The sequence below is a fragment of the Electrona antarctica genome (genome assembly GCF_951216825.1).
Source record: "Electrona antarctica genome assembly, chromosome: 11".
NCBI lineage: Eukaryota > Metazoa > Chordata > Actinopteri > Myctophiformes > Myctophidae > Electrona > Electrona antarctica.
This window is the reverse complement of record NC_136792.1, coordinates 29,028,827-29,052,269: the sequence shown is the minus strand read 5'-3', so window position 1 is coordinate 29,052,269 and position 23,443 is coordinate 29,028,827. Positions and strand designations below refer to the sequence as shown.

Below are 23,443 nucleotides of genomic sequence, written 5' to 3'. Positions count from 1 at the left end.
TTTTATTTACATTTCTATAAAGCTTACAAAAAAGGTTTGTTCCTGTTCTTGTCCGCCTGCCTCCTTTCCTCCCAGAAGTAAATGAGCTCATTTCTGCCCTTCATCAGATAAAAGGGAAGAGAACGCTCTGAGTCATGCCCATGCCACCTTATCTTGGGTAAGATATGAGTCTGAAGATCCTCTGACAGTATAACACTGGCCCACTTTATCACTCTGTCAGTCAATACAGGGGGCTCGGCGCAGCAGATCTACAGTACAATGGGAATTACCTTTCCCCTAAAGGCTCAATGCCCTTTGTGGTGGGTTTGATGATTGACAAGGGAGTAATGTGATGTTTTTTTTTCAGTCTGAGGCTGGGCAGCAGAACGTGGAAGAGCAGTGGAAGACATAAAAAGGAGATTTCACCATGAGGAGATCCATAGATTAGAGAGCGTCTGGGGCCAAGGTTTCTATGCTGACGCAGCATGTGAGTTGCTGATTGACTCCATTATTCAATGTACTCAATTCCCCTGAGCCGGGAAATGTTGAGTTCAATGACAGGTGAAGGGGACAGATTCTCCAAAAGACACTGGGGTGGGGGGCTCAGGTGGTGAAGTGGTTGTCTGGGTATTGAACAGTGGCGTGCACAGATAGACACTAGGGGGTGCTAGAGCACCACCTGCCCTTGCCATTTGGACAGCAATGTGCCCTTTTGGGGAAAAAAAGAAAAAAGTACAGTGTACAGCAGGGGTGCCCAAAAGGTAGATTGTGATCTACCAGTAGATCACACAGGCTGTGCAGGTAGAACACATGACATGGCCCCTAAAAATATACAATTAAAAATAAATAATAAACTATTTTTGGCATCTGCCACACATTAAGGTGACTGCACTTGATTGATCGACATCAAAAAGGGCAGCGCAAACCCACAATGCAACAGGCTTATTGTGTGGGATAATGGGATAATATGTGACCAGGTCTGGCAAATAGGCCCTCATCTCGACCAGAGTAATTTTTCAGTTTTTTACAGATTATTAAAGTACAGAATGTAAGCTGTCATATGATGTATCATTCAATGAAATTGGAAAATATTTGAAGGAGATATGACCATTTTAAAATGATTGTGCCGTTTTACCCAAAGCTGAGAAAATCCCCTTTGAATGTTCACAACATTTCAACACCTAGAGCTGGCTAGCCTACTTTGACTTATAAATGTATACATTTAATTTGCCCAAATCAATAATCTGTTGGAATGAAAACCTTCTTCAACATTCAAGCTGTGGTAATATGAAAAAAAAACGAAAATCACAACAACAACAAAAATCAAGTTTATTTGAGATTTTCTGCCTTTTCATTATAGGCGAGATGAGGACCATTTTGCTAGACCTGGTCACATATATGTATATATTTTTGGTGGGTAGATCTGGTTGAGCTGGTCATTTTGAAAGTAGCTCTCAAGTCTAGAAAGTGTGGGCACCCCTAGTGTACAGTATGTGGGCCATAGTGACATTGATCCAAAAAAAAAAAGCTTCTAATATATTATTTATGCCCCAAAATCTATAAATCTCACACTATTAAGGCAACCGGCCGGGCTCCACACGCTGCACAAGGTGCCCTTTTTTCACTTGAGCACCTGCCCCTCTAAATGTCTGTGCACGTCACTGGTATTGAAAGATTCCAGGCAAGTCGAGGTGTCCTTGAGCAAGACACTGAACCTCAGTCTTCTGCCGACAAGCAGGTTGTTGACTTGCAAATTGCATGTCTGACCCTGCCGTTTGCACGTGAATGGCAGGGGAATGAAAAACCATACACTACAAAAGAAATATACTTCATAAATGCAGGCCGTTTAAAAGCTAATCACTGCGCAGTTGCTTAGAAATCTAGCAGCCTTCACATCACATTACTTGAAATAATTATGATCTGTTAAAAACGCACTTGTGCACGCACGCACGCACGCGCGTGTACACACACACACACACACACACACACACACCCACACACACACACACACACACACACACACACACACACGCACGCGCACACACACACACACACACACACACACACACACACACACACACACACACACACACACACACACACACACACACACACACACACACACACACACACACATTGACAGATGGTGTGATGAGATTGGGAATAATCAAGGTCAATTTCTCTTGACCTTCCTTTCAGAATAACGTATGCTTGTCAGTAAGCATTAGTGTTCTCAAAATGTCTTTCAAACCCAAATGCATTTCTCTAAATATGTATCGATGATTTATAGGTGCGACCCGATAACATAATGGTTAAGGCATATACCACACGGCTTCTTCACAGTGCCCCGGTTCGACTCCTGGCCAGCTGCCCTCTCTGTACGTCTTTCCTGTCTCTCTCGCACTGACACTATCAAAATAAAGCAGCAATGCTGAGGGGAGGGGAAAAAATCTATGAATTATGCTGTTTTGTGTTTGGTACAATGGACAGATTATGGCCTGGGCCAAGGGGGTCAGTGCCCAGAGGGCCTTGACTAGGCCAGAGAGTAGAGTAGACTGAAAGATTATTGGCCTAGGGCCAATTAGCAGCACCAAACCAGGGACGGGTTTGGTGGAGGCCCCTAGGCTAGGGGCCTCCATTCAGACACCGTCCCTGGTTTGGTGCTGCTTTATTCTTCCTGCCATGGATGCTCTCTTATTTGAATAAACAATCAATATTTTCAAGCTGTTTCCAATAAACCACAGAATGGTCATTCCTCTTTATTTTAGAGCTTTCAAGTGGGAAGTCTGGTTTCATTTCATTTTAAGGCATTTGAGTGCTTTCTCTGAGTCTGATCATAGGGCTTTGCTCCATAATTAACCAGCTGTGACATGCCCTAGAAATGCTGAGAGCCTCCATGGTTTTTGTTTTTCACAGTTGTTCTGGAAACTGCTGAAGTCGCTCTGGGGCAGGAGCATCGGTTACCTGTTTGCTGGTGTCATTCTCACGCAAGTCGGAGCATTCATGTGTTTTCCTCACATCAAAACTGTTTCCCAATGCTGTCTGCACAGTGTTAACCGCATAGCACAAATGCATTAGTGGAGTGTGGAAGACCAAACCTGCCAAAACTACACATCGATTTTAGAGCTCATAGATTGATTACTTATCATGATGACCCAAAAGAGAATTGGTCCGCGACCCGCGAATGGGTGTAGTGTGTTTGGGAAAAAGCCCCAAAAAATATCTTAAAAAAAAATATATATCACTTTTAAAAGGTTGATAGAATTTGTGATAGCTTTATCTACAGTACCATTGGTATAATATTGTCCTGTATGCATGACTCTTAAACTGTCAAATTGGTTACAACATGTCCTTGTACTGTTTGTGTTTATACTGTCGGGCTCAATTCTTTTAGACTGTATGGAGAAGATATGAGTTGAGAGTGGCCATGGAGAATTTCAGTGGGAACAGGGTGTTTTCTCACCACCTTTTATCAGAGGCCAATGGATACAAGCTGAACATTGCTGGATTGAAAGATGGAGGAGCAGCTGAATTTGATATGTCGTTGGAAAGTTCATAACACATAGACACATCGGAAGAGTTAAGCTAAATCATGTATTGAAAACAGTCCTCTCCAAAACAATTCCATTCTTTCATAATCGGCGTTGTCCGAACTCTTACAATAATTGATATAGATATTTTTGTGAATCTCTATGGGAAAAATGAATGGCCGATTTTTCAGTGGGTCCAGAAAACCACGTCCACTGCTATGCTCTATTGTTACAATAAATCTGTCAACATGGGTTCACCTTACCGGATATGTGTGGGGACGTGGGGTATCGCATATCCATCTTCAAAGAAACAAAGAAGAAGTAAAGCCAAAGACTGATGGTGTATTAATGGTCAAAAGCCCACAGCAAAAAAGAGATAAAATTGGTTCCACTTCATTTATTTTTATTTACTAATGCCAAATAAAACATCTACCACTTCATTTAAAGTGGATTCATACTTTCACACAATTTCTAAATTAGTAAAAATATCTTATCTACAAGCACACAACGGGTCACAATACAACATGTTGAGAGCTCATAGATCGTCTGCTTTAGCCATTTTGGAACATTTGTGACTTCAATTTTTTTTTTTTTTTTTTTTTTAATAAAACACATTTTACTTATGGTATATAATGGTGGTTGAAAGTACCATTCACCAAAGTACCAAATACAAATCATAACTTTTTGCAATAATGTGTGGTTGTCACAAGATCCCAAGACACATCTGAACTTGTCTCTCTCTCAGCACACTAGTGAGCCTCAGTCAACACACCGTTTGGGAACCAATATACCATAACTTAAGAGTTTGGGAACCACTTACCAGCACCCCAATTTATGGATTTAGCGTCCAGTGAGTCCAGAAGAACCAGTATGGATACAGGGAGCAGCAAACACAATTCCATTATGTAACAATTAGTCCTAATTGTAATAAATAAATACAATATTTAAAAATCTGCTGTAATGAATCGAGTTAAAGAGTTTTAAAAAAACAGTTATATGTTAGCCTGTATTCTGCTTCACCATCAAATGGTGCTAAACTACAATTAAAGGTTGCTAAAGTGAACATTATTAAATCATATTAAATTGAAAATGGACTCACCAGCTGGACTGTTTGTCCTGTTGGCTTGTTGCTTCTTAGCTGAATGTCTGGATTAGGGGCGACTGTGGCTCAAGAGGTAGAGCAGGTCGTCCAATGATCCATGGGTCGGCGGTTCGAATCCCGGCTCCTCCTGTCTACATGTCGAAGTGTCCTTGGGCAAGACACTGAACCCCAAATTGCTCCCGATGTGCTGGTTGGTACCTTGCATGGCTTCCGCCGCAATCGGTGTATGAATGTGTGTGTGAATGGGTGAATGTAATGCACAATCTATGTAAAGCGCCTTGGATAAAGGCGCTATATAAATGCACCATTTACCATTTTATAAACACTCACCATGAGGCCTACAGTAACAGTGATGCCATACTTTATCAGGACACTGCGGGCTCCATCTTGCACCACCCCTTATCCCTAAACTTATTTGCCATTTCTTACTATTTTAAAACATTTAAAAAGAGTTCAACTAGCCAATCTACATTGACACGTTGTTAGCTTGTAGATCAGCTATTTGTACTATTTTAAAATGTTTTAAAATAGTAAAAAATGGCAAATAGGTTTAGGGATAAGGGGTAACGGGTGGTGCAAGATATAGGGCTGCATGTTCAAGGATAACGGGCAGTAGAACAACTACTCTGATATATTGAATTGCTACCAATTCTAGATCTGCTATTATTGGCTAATGTTCCTAACCTGAATCCGCCAGATGGGGCAGCAGAGAGTACACTGGGAACCCAGTGTACTCTCTGCTGCCCCATCTGGCGGAGTCAGGTTATAATGTTCCCCCCAGAATATAGATGTTGGTTCAAGTGGTTAATATATTTGGTTGCCTTTTGTAGTTTCACTCAGGTAAGTTTTGAATACCAGACTTACTTCTAGCAGAGTAGCTTACTTCTACATTATGGTATCGATACTTTTACTTAAGCAAAAAAACAATGTGAGTATTTCTTCCATCACTGCACACCAGTCATAATAGATACAGAAAGGAGTTGGGAATGATACAATAAAACATGATATTCTACAATGTATGTAGACGAGATATAGGCCTATGTACTTCAGCAGTTGCATACTGTAGTATCTGTATGCTTTCCAGATGAGTCAGACACTGGGGTGCAGGTCAAACCTAAAAGATATTATAACGGTAATTACATGCATATACAGTACATCATTTATATTGTAATGTATACAGTACATCATATAGAAGAGAGTAGTGAATTTCAAGTAGGAAACAAGTGTATTTATTATGATATCAATACATTTCTTACATTTCTCCTATATACACACACACACACACACACACACACACACACACACACACACACACACACACACACACACACACACACACACAGTAATAAAAATGCCTGTCTTAGCACAATGGGTCATTTTACAAGGATGATTTCTTTCACTATTCATTCGCCTTGATTGCTTCAGCAAATTTGGACTTTCTTGATGGGACAAACAAAACAAAAGCTACTATCTGGTGTGGTGATTCACAGATGAAATTGACTTAGTGATGAATATTAATAAATAAAAACATTTCTTGGTGACATTCTATGTAGTAGATGATGTGCAAAGTCTCTTCAACAGAGCAAACATGTAAAGTGTTAATAATGAATAACAGTGTGTTCTTTAAATGGTCATTACACTGTATTGGACAAAATGATTTCACAGTAAAAAAAAAGAAAAAAACCCCACAGTAAACATAACTTCAAGTAAAACAGGATTCTGTTAAGTTAAAACAAATTCATATCGCTTAGCCTCTGTGAGGAGGGGAATATAACACATTTGTGCTATTCTATATAACAGATATAAAATAATAATAATTACAGGGTAGGTAGCTTTCCATTTGAAAAACAAGACAACTTAATCCTGTATTGTACATAACCAAATGTACTCCCAAAAACATATCAGTGTATTGTCATGTACAAATGTACAGTCAACTTTGCATGACTTAACTAAACTGCACCATGTCATAGCATTATTCTAAATCTTGAAGGACAAATTAAAATAATATACAGCCCTTAACTATGATAATATATCTGAGTCACACACACAGAAGGATTAATGTTCACAATACCAACATTTGGCAACAGCAGGCAGAACCCAAGAAAGCTGCCTATATGTGCAAACCATGCTAATCAAAACAATTGATTAGATTTCATGATTGTACCGTAAGTCCATCTCTCAAAGCTTACAACTGGTCTCAAACTAATAGCAACTCATTGGAATAAACATCCCTCACTCTGGATTTCCTGTATTGCTCCACCCATGATCTGTACAAAAAGCATTCAACATAATTCATGAGGATATATCTTTTAATAGCTGTGCGATACATATCAATGCTCATGCATTGTTAGTGGGGATTTCATGAGTTCATGTCTTTCATTTTATGAAGCCTATATAAAGCTTGTCAGGCACTATCCCTCTGCTTGTGTTATTTAGCTTTGTTTTTATGTGCCACCATCTGGGGGGGCATCTGAATCCTCCCTGCGTACCCAGATTTCCGCCCCGTCCCTAGGATTGCCTTGGTCCTCCACACTCCCGCCAGTGAGGGGACACTGGAGACACTCTGGATCCTCATCCCCTCTTTTTTCATCAGTGTCAAGGGAAAGAGCCATGATGGGGCCCTCCAGGTTAGGCTCAATGGATGGCCCTTTGGTTAATTGGCAGAAGTCATCGTCGTCACTCAGGATGTCCGTCTCCTTCACCTCTTCCTGGTCCTCGTACTCTTCTAGATCAAACTGTTCTTCTACCCAGCGGTCTGTGTCCCCTGATAGCTCAGTCTGTTGTTGCTGTTGTCCGTGCGGTTCCTGAGGTGAAGTGAGGTCCTCAGGCTCACCATCAAACACAATGTCGGTGTCGATGGTGAAGCGATTACGTACAAGCTTCCTCCTCCCGAGAGTCCTGGTCGGAACGGACACTGTAAAGCCAAACACAGGAGGTCACTAGGACGGTCACGGTTATGACATTTTACTTGACGATTAACTGTCATCATATATAATTGCGATTAACAATTTAATTGTGTTTTTGGCATTGAACATTCGAATGTATGAATAAAATAGTATATAAAGTATATAAAAGTCCATATACTACAAAAGAGATCTCCAAGCCTTTAAAAAAAAATTAAAAAGGCGACTGCCAACATGTTTCAACCATTAACTGGTCTTCATCAGGGCAAGAATGTTCTTGCCCTAAAAAAACAAAGCAATGCTGCCTCATCAAAGTTGGTGTTTGGAGTTTGGAGTTGCTTTAGCAGACAGTTTGAGGCTCCATGGAGTTAATAGGTTTTGTCCAAAGCACTTTTTACTAATTTCCATTGGTTCATTTTTTTAACCAACACACAGAAGTAAAGGGTGTTCGATAGCACTGAATTATTAAAATTCCAGACAGCAACGATATATAGAAATAATACACCTGAAGCAATCCCCTGATGAACCAGATTTACCTGCTCTGTTTATGGCCGGACGGACCCCTTTGAGGGCAAATAGGCGTTTTCCTCCGAAGGGCACATATTGCTGGTTGAGAGGTAAGCTTTCAGTCTTTAAAAGTAGCCGCCGGTGTTTTTCCCTCAAGATGGAATGGACAGTCTTCAGAAAGTCCTTTCTGCTCTCTGGTGAACTGAGGGGAAAGAGGAAGGTATAATTTATTACCATCAAGAGTTGTCGGCTGTCAAGGCTTCACCTGTAGCGAAAGAACTTCAAGGTCCAGTGGAAAGTCATTACAGAGGAGGCCCTTACCTACAACACAGCTGGAATATTCTCTCTGGCCTTCCCTCGGACTCAGACTTGGTATGGACTATTACGCATACTGCAGTGCCCTCGCCATCTGAGGGAACAATGAATACTCAAGTCATGAGTCATAATCTCATATATCGAGCACTCCGGCAAGGCCCATTTTTAAATTGTAATCATTGAAAATATCATCACAACACTCGGGCAGCAAAGTACAGAACATTACAAAATCAATATTTGAAAATACCACCGCTCAATCAATCACCTACCAGCATTGGCCAAGGCTCGGACCTGAAGGGCATCAGTTGAAATCATGTGACTAAATCGGAATGGGTCTTTCTCTTCAGAAGATCCCGAGAGTGAGACTCGATGGGAGCCACCCTATAAGCAATTATACAGTGATATTAGATACATGCTCAAACACAGCAATCACAAATTATTGTCAGAGATTTACAGGAGAAGGAAAAATGGGCGAAGTGAGCTTATATAATTACATAATCTGAATGTGGTTCAGAAAACAGCCCACGGTTAACTTGGACCCACTGGGCTCATTCTAAAAGTGGTAGTGTGATGTAATTGTGGGCTGGCTTTGTTATTCTCATAACTTGCGGAGGACAACTTGAACCTACCATCTTCTTCTTATGTTTGGAACCTTCCTTACAGACAAAGACCACTGCTGTTTTGAACACTGAAAAACAAAACAAAAACAACCCAATTAAATAGGATTACCCACCAGCGACCATGAGGAGCTTTTCAGAGACACCCTCCACCATTGTACATGCATAGAATGGTGGGGACTGGGTATCAGCGTTGAATTAATAACATTGATATAACCTAATCATTATGATGTCAGTCAAGCTAATTCAAAGACATACCAAATGTGGCTAGCTGAGGCTCTTTCTTCCATTTCCCCAGGGAGGTGGGTGGGTTGATCCATGCCAGGCTGGTGTGAAGAAGCAGGTCACCCATGGACAGATCAGCAACCTGCCATATGCACCAAACACACATACCACCATCAGTCCATATACACTTTTATAAACAGCAGATTTCAGGACAAGTATAGTTCCTCCGGCGTACCTCTTTCTTATCACCACTCTGCTCAGTGATAAGCAGGTCAAACACTGCCCCAAACTCCTCATGGATCTTCTGCATCTCATTGATGTGGCTGGCGACCTTGTTCATGGCTTTCATGGCAACTGCAACAGACCAGTTAGAAGACAATTAGAGAGTTCACCAATTACACTATGTGTGTAGTTTCACAGAAATGCTCTGTTGTCAAAATTAATTAATCTTCTCAAATGAGGCCTGCTAGTGGCCCTCTGTTAATAACAGATGTCAGTTGAGCCATGTGGCTAGGTCTCACCGTCCAGGTGGTAGTGTTCCTCACTGTCTGGGTCTGTGAGCGAGTACAACTCCCGGAGCAATAGGGGGTACTTAAGGACCCTCTGGATGGGTTTTATCAGGTACGACTCCAAGGTGGATGAGTGCTGCTGCTTGGGGTTGCGCTCATCTAGGAAGGCCTTGAAGTTAGCATCCGTCCTGGCTGGAGTGAGTAATGAACACACATTTCAAATTGTGCACCAGCAAATGATGCATTCAAGGGGATATGGAAGAGGGTATTGCTAGACAGCAGATACAGAGTCTGTACATTTTACATTATAGCACATAACAGGTTTCTTTAGCCATGGGGGCTACACAGCTAAAAGTATGCAGAGGTCAAATGGACTGGATTTATGGAGCCTTGTCAGAGACAACAGAGGGCTGATGAATAGATAGTACCTCAACTGGTTGCTAAAGAGGGATGTTTACATAGACCTGATTTACTCACCCTTTACGAGGACCTTTGGGACTTTGGTGTGGCTGGCGCAGAATGCGCTGTAGAGCTTAAAACGGTCTGCATAGTATAGGAAAGAGCCTCCCAGGGAGAAAAGGATTTTCTGTGAAAAGATGGAAGAGGTGTTATTCAAACAATGGCTCCAAGAGGCAGCCTTAAAAGGCCAGATGCCTTACCAACCGTATATAGTTTGGTATACATAGAGAAAGTATACCTTAAACTGATCTACTCTCTCCAGCTTCTCCAGATCTGGAACTAATCTGGTGCCATCCTCCAGTGTCTTGAGAAACTCTACTTGGAATTCCACCATTTCAGACAGGTTCCCAAACAGAACATCCAGCTAACGAGAAGGGGAAAAAAAGAAGAGAAAAGCTAATTAATAGAGATTTAGCCTTTTCTGAATAGATATTGCATTTGTTACTAATCCCATTACGACACCAATCGTGTATGCTGAAACAGACAATGAAGTCTTGGCGTTTCCTCTCTTTGTACACAACAATAACTCTCCACATGATTATGTAACACTTCCCCAGGAAATGGTGAGCATTTAACAACGGTGCCATTTAAAAGGCATCAACCCTTTCTCAACGGTGTACAGCCACACTTTGACATACCTCATCCTGAATTAGGAATGTCTCTTTCTGCAGCGGGGTTAAGTACCTCGAAATGAGCCAGTTGAGATCCTGCAAAACAAGTGAAATCATGATTTACTGGGGTTGCTCGTTTACAAATACAATTTGTGCACTCTCAGAGTTAAATAAATACTGAGGATTTACAGTGTAGATTGGAGTCCCAGAGATACAATGTTGTATCGAAAGGGGTCCAGTGGGGGTCCGTGACCTAATGCATATAAAACTAGAAATTAAAAAGGTTGAGGATAATCACAGAGCTATAATTTAACCTTTTACAAAGCACTCTTGATTCTTCATTGGATAGCTGTCGTAACTCCTTGGCCCCTTTTGCATGATGTACAACACTTGTTTAGATTTGTGGTCTATCTTAAATTCCATTACCGGTAATTGACACTAATGCATCCGCGTTATCATTGTATAATTGTATGACACGATACACTGCAGTGACATTATCCCATGTCAAACCCTGTGTTATCCAGTTATTCTAACCATCCACATTTATACTGGATGGAATAAGATTAAGCAATATTCTGTCAAGGACGCAGCTGTGTCCTGCCATGTCTCTTGGGATGGAGGTATAAATATGGAGGGTCATAATACAGAGAATTGGAGATGTGTACATATATGACCCCACAGTACGTGGATAGAACTCACACACACGCATATAACACCTGAGATTCTAAATCGGGTCTCCCACATGAAAGTCCAATACCTTAACCATTAGACCAAAGGGATATCCCTATATGGACCGGGGGACATATTAGACTTTTGAGGCCATCAGGCAGAGGCTGACACACACACACACACACACACACACACACACACACACACACACACACACACACACACACACACACACACACACACACACACACACACACACACACACACACACACACACACACACACACACACACACACACACACACACACACACACACACACACACACACACACACTACTACGACTGATATATACTGACTTTGACATAGGTGCGTTCGGTTTCCACCAGTTCACATATGACTTTGCGGAGCTTGTCTGCATCGGAGAGTTGTCGAGGGGTGGCAGCAGGTGGCGGGAACGGTGAGTCCGGGCTGGGCGAAGAGGACACACACTCGGTGGGATTCATGTCATGGAGACTGCGGCAGAAAGCAGCGACCTGCTCCGTACTCTGAATTGAGAATAGAGAGAAAGAAGGGGAAGCTAAAGCAAAAGAATAAAATATGGACCACTAATTTGCTGGTTAAATCAGGGTAGTAAGCACTTCCGGTTCCGGTTCCGGTTAGCAACTGCTCTGCTGTTCTAATCAGCAAGTAAAGACAGAAACTTGCAAATGTCACTATCACCACATCTACATGAACCTGAGCCTGTCGAGTGGAAACCTTGTATGTCCAAAACTGCTACTTTTCAGGAAACTGAGAAAATAAAACGGATGGACCCAACATAGTTATTACGTAGTCACAAGCTCTTGATTTAATTGGTTTGATATAAAACCCACAGACAAACAACTACTACAAAAACAGCTGTGAAATAAAATGGCTACAAGCTCACAATGCATCACATCGCAATATGTTGTGCGCTTGTAGATCTTCTATTTTTGCTACTTTTGCACAAAACACTTTGGAAACTGAACTTATATGAAATTTATGAAAAAAGCTAAAAGTTCAAATATGGACATTGGAGATACAAGGTTTCTGCTCGACAGCAATGGTATAATTGATGACTATTCAGGAAAGGAAGCTCAATGGTGTGGACCAATTTGGTCTATTTTCAGTCTGTCATAGCAAGTGCCTTCTTCCTTCATTTCATGCTCATCCCTCTATGCCTCCACTGACATCTGCGTAATGTCATGTAATCAGTAATCGTTCTTTTTCATAAGAGTGTCCACTGTCCACACCATACAATCCGAGTTGCCTTGGAGACCAGCTCTGATGTGCACTGGGACTATTATTTTGAACAAAAATAGACTGCGATTCAGCATCAGCCTACACACAGAACTAAAACATTTACTTTGATGGCAACGATATCAACAATAACAAAAACTATCCATGTTTTGACTTGTTACGTATCAACATGAACACATCTCTGTTACCATTATCCTCCAAACCTTGATTCCTTATATCACCTTAGAGTGAAAGCACTAATAGAGGAACGAGAAAGACTTGTGATTTATGTGGAATTGAAGGGAACAAAAAGTTAGTCTACATTATAGAGTAGCAGCCATGTATTCACACCAATGTTAATGTTAGGGAGATAACAGATGACAGAGAGGAGGCCATTTCTCTTCAAGCTCTTCCAGGAAACATCAATATTGCTAAAAAATAGTACATCATATTACAAAGATAATGGGTCTTCAATATATCCTAGCTATCAATAACGTCCTGTTTTCTTTATGTGAGACACAGAATCAAGTGTTTTGTGGTCATGATTCACCAGGATCCTGGATGGCTTGGGTCCAGGCTTAATTAATATAATTATCTTTGAAATCTCATTTCCAACTCGAAAAAGTGCCCCTCGGGCAGGTCAGGTTGTGGTGACATTTCTTCTTACGCCTTGGATGGCAATTGGATGATTTGAGGCATTTTGTTCCACAAATGTGTTTTGCAAAAATCCACCTGTTGGTGGAGCTATAACAGGCCAATGTGAAAAGGGTGGGATATATTCCTCAGCCTAGTAGGAAAGTCTGTGAAAGATTTCACGTAAGTTGCACGCTCCGTTCATGATTTGAGGCTTTTTGTTCAAAACGGGCCAATCCTGCAATCTTTGAAAGCCAATGTTAGCCAATTACGATGGAATCTGAAATATCGGACAGATCCGCCTTGAACACATGACTATAGAGATAGTGTGTAACGATTTGCGGGATTTTTGGACAGAATCTGGAGGAGTAATATCAAAAAATGTGTTTTTCAAAAGTCAGCCTCCTGGTGGCGCTATAACAGGTCATTCTGGAAATTTTGGGGCAGAGGTTCATCGTTGGCATCCAGGGAGTGTGTGTGCAAAATTTGGCATTGACTGGGTTAACGGTGTCGGAGATTAGCTGTTAACAGACAGACGGATGGATGGACACACTCGCACACGGACGGAGTGCAAAACATACTCTCTCCACCAGGCCGAACTCTCTCCCCATGCCTTCGGCCTGGTGGAGACAACAATGAATGGGCTTTCGATCAGTGGCACCACAAAATTGCCCCACACTGCTATGTGTATAATACATTAGCTACAGGTACAATATGTATATATGTATATATATGTGTGTATATATATATATATATATATACACATATATATATATATATATCTTGTATGGGGGTCTCTGGCACAAAATATTTTCAAATAAGAATAAACATATCGGATGCCCATGCTGTGCAAAGGCAGCCATGCAACCAAGACAATATAGAGAGAGGAAAATAAAACTACCTGACTCAGTCAAATAAAACATCCTCACTTTATTAGTAAAATAATCAGTTGAGAAAAAGGAGGCTGTCATGGAATGAAGATGCAAGCATGATTAGAAAACACTGCTTTGGAGGAGAGCAGGAAATTATATTTGCCAGAAGGGAAGAGAAAATGTGTCTCCCATGCTGTGAAAACCAGAGATAAGTCTGAGATCTTAGCCTACATTGCCACATCCTCTGAAACTTGACTGCTGCATTGTAAAATCTTGTGTAATGTAAATTATTACTCTCTCAGACTTAAATAAAAACTAATATTGCATTTTGGCATCTTGGAGCATGCTCTGGTGATAATTGGGACAGTTCTGCTATGTGGTGATGACTCACATTCTCATGGCCAAGAAAATGTGTGAAACAAGTGATAGGATACCTATGTTTCTTTGCCTTACTGTAATAAGGTAACAACATATTCATGAAAATGCATCAATGTATACTGTAGCACACTACTAAAAAACAACCAAAAAAACAACAACAAAAAAACACTACAATTCTGCAGTAGAACAAGCGCTATATAAAAAAGACGAACAAACTCAAACAAGGAATGCAACAAAACAAGCTCACCAAATGAAGCATGTCATAGATGGACTCAGAGGAGCGCTTGCTGTGCTTGTTCCACTTCAGGACAGACATACTGTAGTTTTCAGGATGCCAGTCAAAGTGTCAGACTATAGACAAGACTCCAGCCTCGGGGATAGTAGTACCCTCTACGCTACGTCTCTTCAACACATCTCCTCGACACTACCTCATCCTTTTGCAATAAAAAAAGATAATTTAAAATGGAGAGAAGACACTCCTCAGATCGTAATGGACGCATGAGAGCCAAAGCGGTGCTTCTCAACCTCCTCCACACCACCGAACAGCACTTAACCTTCCAACCTGCCTCCTTCGCTTTCGGAATCTGCTGGACCAATCTGTCGCTAATATTCAGCCATTTCGCCCGCTCTCTCACATAGCGAGTGTGTGTCCGCCTGTGTGTGTGTGTGTGGGTGGGGGGAATCTGGCCAGCTCCAGCAGTGCTGTAAATGAGCCATGATAATCCTCCTGTCCTGAGAGAGCAGTGGGATGAAAAGGAACCGGAGAGAGAGGAGTCCTCCTCTTCAAGGTTGCGCTGGAGCAGAGTGGCTCGGTGAGCCACACCGCAGTGGAATATAAAGCAGCTTTGTGAAGTATGAGGGTATAGTGATGTGATGGGGAGAGCTGCACCGCAAGTAAATTATGTGGCTGCAGATGAGTGGAAACACAGAAAGAATACATATGGGAGCTTTAGCACTAACTCACAATTGTACTTATAACCAGAATGAGGAAGGTATACAGGTACAAATGTTAGGGTCTGTGCATTAGAGATAATGTGGTTGTTATTATAACATAAATCCCAACAGGGTGAAGCAAGACTGATGCGAGGCAGAAGACATTATTCACCATGAAGGGGTTTATTTTATATTAAAATAAATACAGTGCCTCACTGTATTTTGCTTGATACAAACTCAATTATGTAGTTTGTAATAAGCAGTAAAATATACAGTGAGGCACTTGTTAATATAAAATCCATTATTGATTTAATCAATAATTTCCTTCAAAATATTGATTTGAAAGTGATTCCATTAGCTAGCTTTTGCTTCCATAGCAACATCAACAGAGGCAGAACACTAGTCTGTGATTGAGTAGAGAATACTTGACTGACCAATCACAATCGAGCATCCAACAGTGTAATAAAGGACAATATACCATAAGAGTATTCACACTCTCAGCAGACTTTTTTCAGGCCAACTCCACAAATTAGTTCACAATTGCACCAATGCCAAAGAATGGGCTTCTTCAGGGATACAGCCCAAACATGGGTCATATAGTTATCACCAGCTTCTAGAGTCTAGATTCACACTTTAGCCAAAGTGTGCAATTTCTCCAATCCAAATATAGAATCAAACTAAATTCACCTATTTCACTATCACAGTTCCAGTCAGCACTCAATAAAGACATGTTTACTGTATTTATTTTGTTCATTATTTGTTCATTATAGATTCTAAATACAATTCTTATTGTGGAAATATATTTACTACTGCTAGTTTTCAACAACAACAAAATAAATAACAATAAAGTAATAAAGTATGATATAATAGAATGTGCATGTAGACCTAGTGAAGTCAATAACTGTGAATGTTTTATAACATTCTCATCAATGAACTGCTATGTGAACTGCTATATGTGATTCAATATATCCATATACATCAATATGGATTGTATTAGTCAATACATATTGTATAATTTACTGTATATAACATACTGTATGGTTCCGGATTTCTCGCACTAATGTGTAAATTGCAACATCAACGCCCCCTTTCACATCACAACACACTTTTTAAGCTTGACGCAGTGCTGAGTCTTTTTTTCCTTGCTGAGCTTATTGATTATGTACCATGTGTGCATAGTCTCAATATGTATTCAACATTTTCATATCTTTTTGTCTCAAGACACCATCTGTCGGTTGTATGAGAGCAGTTTCAAATGAGCCCCTTCATGAGCCCCTTCATTTTAGGATAAAGTATCACAATTCAGTCTGAATTTTCATTTAGTTTCACTTCATTATTCAGAACATATTTTGTTTTAATGGGCGTGGCTAGTGATTCAGGGCTGGGGCCAGGCTAGTCATGGTCACTTACTTCTTTATTGCGACAGTAGGTTGCAGATTACTATGAAAACCTGCAAAACCTGTCCGTCACTCACGCCTCCATATATGGTTGTCAGTCCATCATGCCTCGTGACATCACGCCTCGCGAGTCGTGACCTATATGAAGATCACGACGCCTCGTGACACGCTCCTGAAGGTTGTCGACGATGTCGATCTGACATCATCCAACCCTCTACACTCAAGACACGCTATATATGGTCATGAACCCTGGTCTCCATATGTGGAGCTGACTATCATCACCATATATGAAGATCACAACACTGACCTCATCAAACCCTGGATAGCCATACATGGTTTGACATACTAGATCGGCATATATGGAGCCGGCCAGCAACTCTACATCTGACCTCACTGACGCCAGATTCATACTGTGCCGTATTAAGAAGCTCTGTTTTTTAGTGTGACCTCTTCTCGCCTTCAGGGTGTTTTACTGGTTAATTTACTTAAAGGAGCACTTTCAACCTGTACAGATTTGTGTAAAATCACCAGTGTAAAATCGCCAGTGTGGTTTGTTTATTTTTTCTTGGCGTTCTTATGACGCCATCTAAGATTCCCCAATGGGAATTCAATACAAGAAATAATGCTGCGATCCAGGGGGGGACCGCCCTCTAGAGGCAGTGATGTCAGATGCTAGTTGTATACTGTAGTAAACATTTAGTCAATAAAAGTTGCACGTAAATTTGAACAGTTTATTAAAGAAGCTAAGTTTGAACAGATTTACCAATAAAACACTAGCTTTGTTGCCAGTTCATCATTTGAGCAGAATAATCTTTGCCAGAGCTTTGATAGGACCTCTTGAAGAGGAGGTCTTTCAAATGCTTTCAATTGACCATCGGTCTGCCAGTTGCCATGACAAGAAAGCCTTGTTTCTTTCATTTCATTCAGCATGTTTTTTCCCCTCTCTCTGAGGCTCTCTTTGCATAGCTTAGGCAAAATCTCTGATCTTGTTAGCCATGGCATTGAGTTGATCTGTTTTAATTTGACAGCAAACACTTTGTCATTTTAATTTGTGATTGTGAATGCATATCTATTATTCATTTTGGAGTGTTCAGAGTTCACATGCATATTTTCACCATAAATAATCTTAATCACCACATATAATAAACCAATTGGAATGCAATCTTAATTAAAGAGGCATCTTTAATCTTTCATTAAAGCGAACATCCCACCTTGGCCCCAGGCTTTTCTACAAATGCATGAGATACAACAGCCACCTTGAAGCATACTAATAATATAAAAGCTGACTTCGTCAAATTTGTACTATAGTCAAGAGCAGGGAAATGTGATAGGAGGTATCACATTTCCCTCTACTATATCAGTTTTCATTGTTTAAGTTAGCGTGATCAATCTGAAAATGTGCATGGACTTCAGAGAGTCATGTGACTCATGTCTGAAGTTGGCCTCTACAGCTAACACGCTGATGCAGGTTGGGGTTAGGGTTAGAATCTGACTGTTCTAAATATACGTACCTACACTGTTCTACAACCCCAGCCAAGACTAAATAAGTACATAGCAGCATCATAACAGAGAGCTGAGTGGGAGGTTTTCAAAGACAATGACAGAAATAAGAAATATAATGAAAACCTTTACTGGAGGTAATTCAGATGCAGCACACGCTGAGATCAAAACAATGTCCACACAAACAATGTCCTCAAAAGTGGGTAATGAAGTCATGCCCTTACCTTTCGGCAATCATCAGCTTCACTGAAGATCTCAGAATCATCGTCCAGGCTATCTCCTGAGCTCTCCAGCAACAGTCCCACCCCATCATCCAGGATTTCCTCTATTAAAAATAAAACAAACAAACAATAAGGAGCTTTCAACCAGCCAACTCTCCCTAATATCTTCCGCTTTTAAAGGCAATGTTTTCTTCTGAGACACATCATATCGATGCCTGAAAGAACATCAAATATATAAATCCCTTTGCATGCCATCTTCAAGCAGGTCTGTTAAAATAAAGAGGTTTTGATATAATATGAATGTCAGTGAAGATGATGTATCTTAATTATGTTTTCTCCGTACCTTGACTTTGGGAGAAAATGTCAGTGTAGAGGTCATCCTCTACGTCTGACCTCCGTGGAGGCAGGAAGCAGAGCTGACGCCGCTCTAGTGAAGGCAGAGTGTTGACGGTCAAGGCCAGCAAGGCTTGGGAGAATGCTGTTTTCATGTCGGAGAAGTTGAGGGAGTGAGAGTCCTTTCCATTGAGCTGCAGTATTTCATCCCCTGCATTGAGGCCTGTACAGTGGGCGTTGGATTAGTCACACTTGAATATACTTTCTGTCATACTGTTCGTTTCTCATGTATAACAATTTATAGCTACTTCCAATGAGGTATAATCAGACTGCATTAAGCCTAAACTCTGAGCACAGTGAAAGCAACCCAACCCAACCCAATGATATTTATCTTAAATACAGTATGTTATATTCAACAACATATTCCAGCAGTTATTATGAATTTGAGTTCAGTTATTGGTTTCCTAAATTCCTACATTCATTATATGTACACTCAATGCAACACATTTGGCGGATGCGTTTCTATTTTGACATGGAATTCTCCCAGTATGACTGCTGAATAACAGTAAAAGATGGTGAGCCTGGTGCTGACAGTGAAATGCAACAGTTAATGTTTTACATTTCCGGGAAAATGTTCTCCTTCATTGTAGCTGTCCTCATGACAGAAATCAAAACAAATCTTCTTGAGGGCTGCAGCGTTCTCCAAGGCCCTTATTACTGATGAATACACATACAGTACATCAGTGACTTTCTAAGGAGAAACCATAAGACTTCTGTATTGACTGCATGTCAATTCTGAAAAGCTTGTTTCTCTTTTGCGCAGAATGGGAGATGTTACAGAAAAAGCTCTTAGTAATTTAGGTCAACCAACCTTTGGCGAAGGCTAGTCCGCCCGCCTTCACATCAGTGATGTAAAGCTGCTGAACTCCATCCTCCTCCACCACAGAAATAGAGAAACCTGGAGGAGGAACACAGATCAGAGGAATTGAAGGGCAACCTATTATATAAACTGCATCAGGAAGATTTTTAAAGCTGTCATGGCAATATACCATATTCACACAGTGGACATTTTGCTCTAACATCATACTTGGGGAGAGGGCCCAGAGAGTAAAATGGCTACCATTTGAATATGGCCAATTTTGTCTAATAAAAATAGAAATCAACTGAATTGAGTTCCCTAACTGGGTTAACATAACATAAAACAAAATGTTGACTTGTCTACATAGAGCTTCTTGATTCTGGCTGTTATCTGCATATCATTTCTCAAAAAGAAAATGTAATCAAAATGTATTAATGTAAGTAAGAGTCATTTATCAGAAAGTGGAATTATATGTGTATTCATGCAATTCTCAAAAAGTGCTCATACCATAACCAATCATGCAGGATTCATCGCGGTCAAACTGGATGACTTTCGTTATTTTGGAACAGAGCTCAATCTCCTTGTAAAGCTGTAAAGAGAAAATACATTAATTATAACAAAATTAGTTATTAGTATTTGGAGAAGCTGGAAGTAGCATTAGAAGGAAATCACGTGAATCACTGTACCGGCTGAACCACATCATGCTCCGTCAAAGACAAAAACATTCCAGAGATTTCTTAGAATTCATGACACTGGTTGTTGTAACCGATCTACAAGTTCAACGCGTCACGCTTGTAGATCAGCTATTTTAGGCGTATGACACTGGCGTACAACTAAGTATAAATCAGGGCTTGTGGGGAATGCACATCAAAAGCGTGATAGCGTCTGTTAAATGTCTGCACCGTAGACTGTAGGTCTGCACCCAGCACCCATTCAACCCCACAGAGCAGGGCCGAGTGACAGTTGGAGATAAGACAAGAGACGGTCTGAATTCATGCATACCAAGTCACACACATCCTCCTCTGGTTTGGGGATGTAGAATTGCACTTGATTTTCAATGAGGAACTTCAGTCGCAAATAGTGCTTGGTGGGATCAAGATCGTGAGCCTGTGAAAAAGTGAGGAAAAAAAGGGAATTGGTATTTTTAACACATTTGACAGTAGCTTAATTAGCCTATTTATTTTATTCTGAAAACAAATATTTACATGCATCCCAGCCATGACAATAAAGATGTATACGCTGCAAAATAGTCTCTTAACAAGATGTCATGATGAATGTTACATGTTTAATACTTTAAAGAGTCAACCAATTACTTCACACTTAGTTAACCACATGCCATTTATTTTATTAAGATGTTTATATGTAATCACACCAGTTTATCATACCATGGAATCAGCATTAATTTAAGCTTGAAATTAGGACAGGAAAGGACCAGATCTGCGGATCTTCCCTTTTCAAATGTGCTGAATATCTTCTCAGGTAGGTGAAACGTGATCCACAGGATGGATGACACTTGGCGTATTACCTTGCAGATAGTTTCCAGGGCACAGAGTGCAGACTCCCCCGGCTGGATGATCGTTAGTACAGGCTGGTCATTTGGCAAACACACCCAGGAAGGAGTAAGGTGGTCAGGGACCCAGATATCACTTTCTGTACTGGGTCTTTGAAGGCTTTTGGCTGTTCCTTCATCGCTTTTCTAGAAAGAAAAAAGAAAAGTATATTCAGTCTTAACTCTTTTTTTGCTGCTAGCTGCCTGTTAGCATAATAGACCCTTTAGCTAAGCCCTGCCCTCTCCCCATGGGTCGGACACTTTCCAGCCGGGCTCATTCATTACAATGTAATTACATGACTATAGTCATGTAATCAACACAGATCTGTCCGATTTTCCATATTCCATCCCGATTTTTTAAGATTGCCTTCCAAAGTTTGCAGAATTGGTCAATTTTTAACAAAATAAACATTGACAAAGCGTGCAATTTCCATGACATTTTGCATGCACAATTGCCCATTCCCACTAGGCCGAGGAAGAAATGCCACATTTTTCAAATCAGTTTCATGGTGGAGCTATAACAGGCCTATACTAAAACGTAACCTAAACGCCAAGTTCAAACCTTTGTCCTGCATTTTTCACACCAACCTTTTATTGTGTGTGATTTTTCTATATTTTATCGTGGTTGGCTAAGATTAAGCAGGTTTTTGGCCAACATTGATGTCAGTGAAATATTGGTCTTGAAGAATCAACAGAGCAGAGGCCAAGAAGTTACAACTATGATGGATAGCTGGGAGCAATGAAGGTCTCTCTTTTAAAGCCTTCTTCTCCCTTAAAGCAAAAACACAAAAATGAGATGTGTCCATTCAGGAAAAAGAAAAAGAGTAAAGCAAAAGTGGAGAAACCCTTTGACACATTGATGATAGTGATGACACAGTTGTCCCAGTGGTGACACTAGCAGACATAGAGGGCTACTGCAGGAAAGTTATTAACCACTTCAACACAATATACTTCATTGGCCGGAGTCAACCAGGAGTCTACAGTATACTAGGCCCCTTCTTTTTTGACCTTACACGAAATCTCTCCGAAAATAGCCGATCTGCAAGCTCACAACCTCCAATGAAGTTCCTATGCAAAGCATTGTGACGAATGTGCGTGATCACAACTGTAGCATTATGTTGATTGATGGATTGAATATTTTATTGATCATTTAAAAGTACAGCAATATGACACAATTAGAGAAAGTGCTCCTCGGAGCACAGGTCTCCACCAGGTCAGGAACGTTTGTAACGTGTAGGAGTAATATATAGGTTTTTGTTTTATCTTTTTTGTTATTTATCAAAAATGTGGCTATATAATAGGGCAATGTTAAAGGGGTAGTATTAATTGTTTCTCAACGTAGTAGGAAATATGCATGCGAAGTTTCACAGCAATTGGACGTTGTGTCCATGATTTGAGCCATTTAGTTCAAAACGGTCCACATTTGCAAACTTTAGATGTTAAAGCTCCATCTGTGGTCTCACCTACTCTACGCCTCAGCGTCAGCTTGGCACCACACCGTATGGAAGAATAATGCTGACTTACCATGGATTCCTTGGCAGCATCAACATACATGCCCTCTATCGGTTTTTTCACTGGCTCATCTCCATCAGCAAAGACCTGTGGAAGAAACAGAAGGTAAAACAAAGGAAACAATATGTGCTTTGAGAGATAGACTTTACAGTTTAACCACTTGAACCCTAGCGTCCCTATTCTGAGACGAACATTTGGCTGAAAATGTTGAGATTTACAAGATCACAACACGTAGTGATATGTTCCAATTGAGTTTAATTGCAATTAGATAGCCTTGCAGACCTGGTTGATAGTGGGGTAGGCTTTCGTCTTCTTCTTTGAGGTAGTATCCAGTCCCCAGAGGGACGAGAACCTGCTTTTACGCTTGCTGTTGCAACGTGATGTGGGCTGTGTACGTCGTCTCACCCCGCTCTCCGTGCGAGCAGCCACCTTTAACACCGCACAGAGGAAACCATCATATATTACATCTTGTAACATTACAGAGGTGCGGGGGCGTGATTTGGGGTTCCAGGGGATGGCAATTGCCACCCCCTAGCGTTCACATTCAACAGCATAATGGTTCACACTGCCT

The 23,443-nt window shown here is 40.8% G+C and overlaps 1 protein-coding gene across 1 annotated transcript in view; it reads right to left on the bottom strand.

The window, feature by feature from the left end:
* Nucleotides 1-5,929: 5,929 nt before the first annotated feature.
* The window catches only part of LOC306932612 (rho guanine nucleotide exchange factor TIAM1-like), a 49,192-nt gene continuing 31,678 nt past the window's right edge, over nt 5,930-23,443 (bottom strand). Inside the window, exons 8-27 of the mRNA XM_079514474.1 lie at nt 23,155-23,301; nt 22,885-22,959; nt 21,337-21,507; nt 20,814-20,918; nt 20,319-20,400; nt 19,824-19,910; nt 18,963-19,175; nt 18,623-18,723; nt 11,785-11,973; nt 10,785-10,853; nt 10,385-10,510; nt 10,165-10,273; nt 9,700-9,879; nt 9,414-9,532; nt 9,212-9,320; nt 8,966-9,024; nt 8,606-8,717; nt 8,343-8,430; nt 8,051-8,223; nt 5,930-7,525 (exon numbers count right to left, since the gene is read on the bottom strand). Of these exons, the coding sequence (XP_079370600.1) occupies nt 7,056-7,525; nt 8,051-8,223; nt 8,343-8,430; nt 8,606-8,717; nt 8,966-9,024; nt 9,212-9,320; nt 9,414-9,532; nt 9,700-9,879; nt 10,165-10,273; nt 10,385-10,510; nt 10,785-10,853; nt 11,785-11,973; nt 18,623-18,723; nt 18,963-19,175; nt 19,824-19,910; nt 20,319-20,400; nt 20,814-20,918; nt 21,337-21,507; nt 22,885-22,959; nt 23,155-23,301 (2,784 nt within the window). The 3' untranslated portion in view covers nt 5,930-7,055. The remainder of the gene's footprint in view (nt 7,526-8,050; nt 8,224-8,342; nt 8,431-8,605; nt 8,718-8,965; nt 9,025-9,211; nt 9,321-9,413; nt 9,533-9,699; nt 9,880-10,164; nt 10,274-10,384; nt 10,511-10,784; nt 10,854-11,784; nt 11,974-18,622; nt 18,724-18,962; nt 19,176-19,823; nt 19,911-20,318; nt 20,401-20,813; nt 20,919-21,336; nt 21,508-22,884; nt 22,960-23,154; nt 23,302-23,443) is intronic.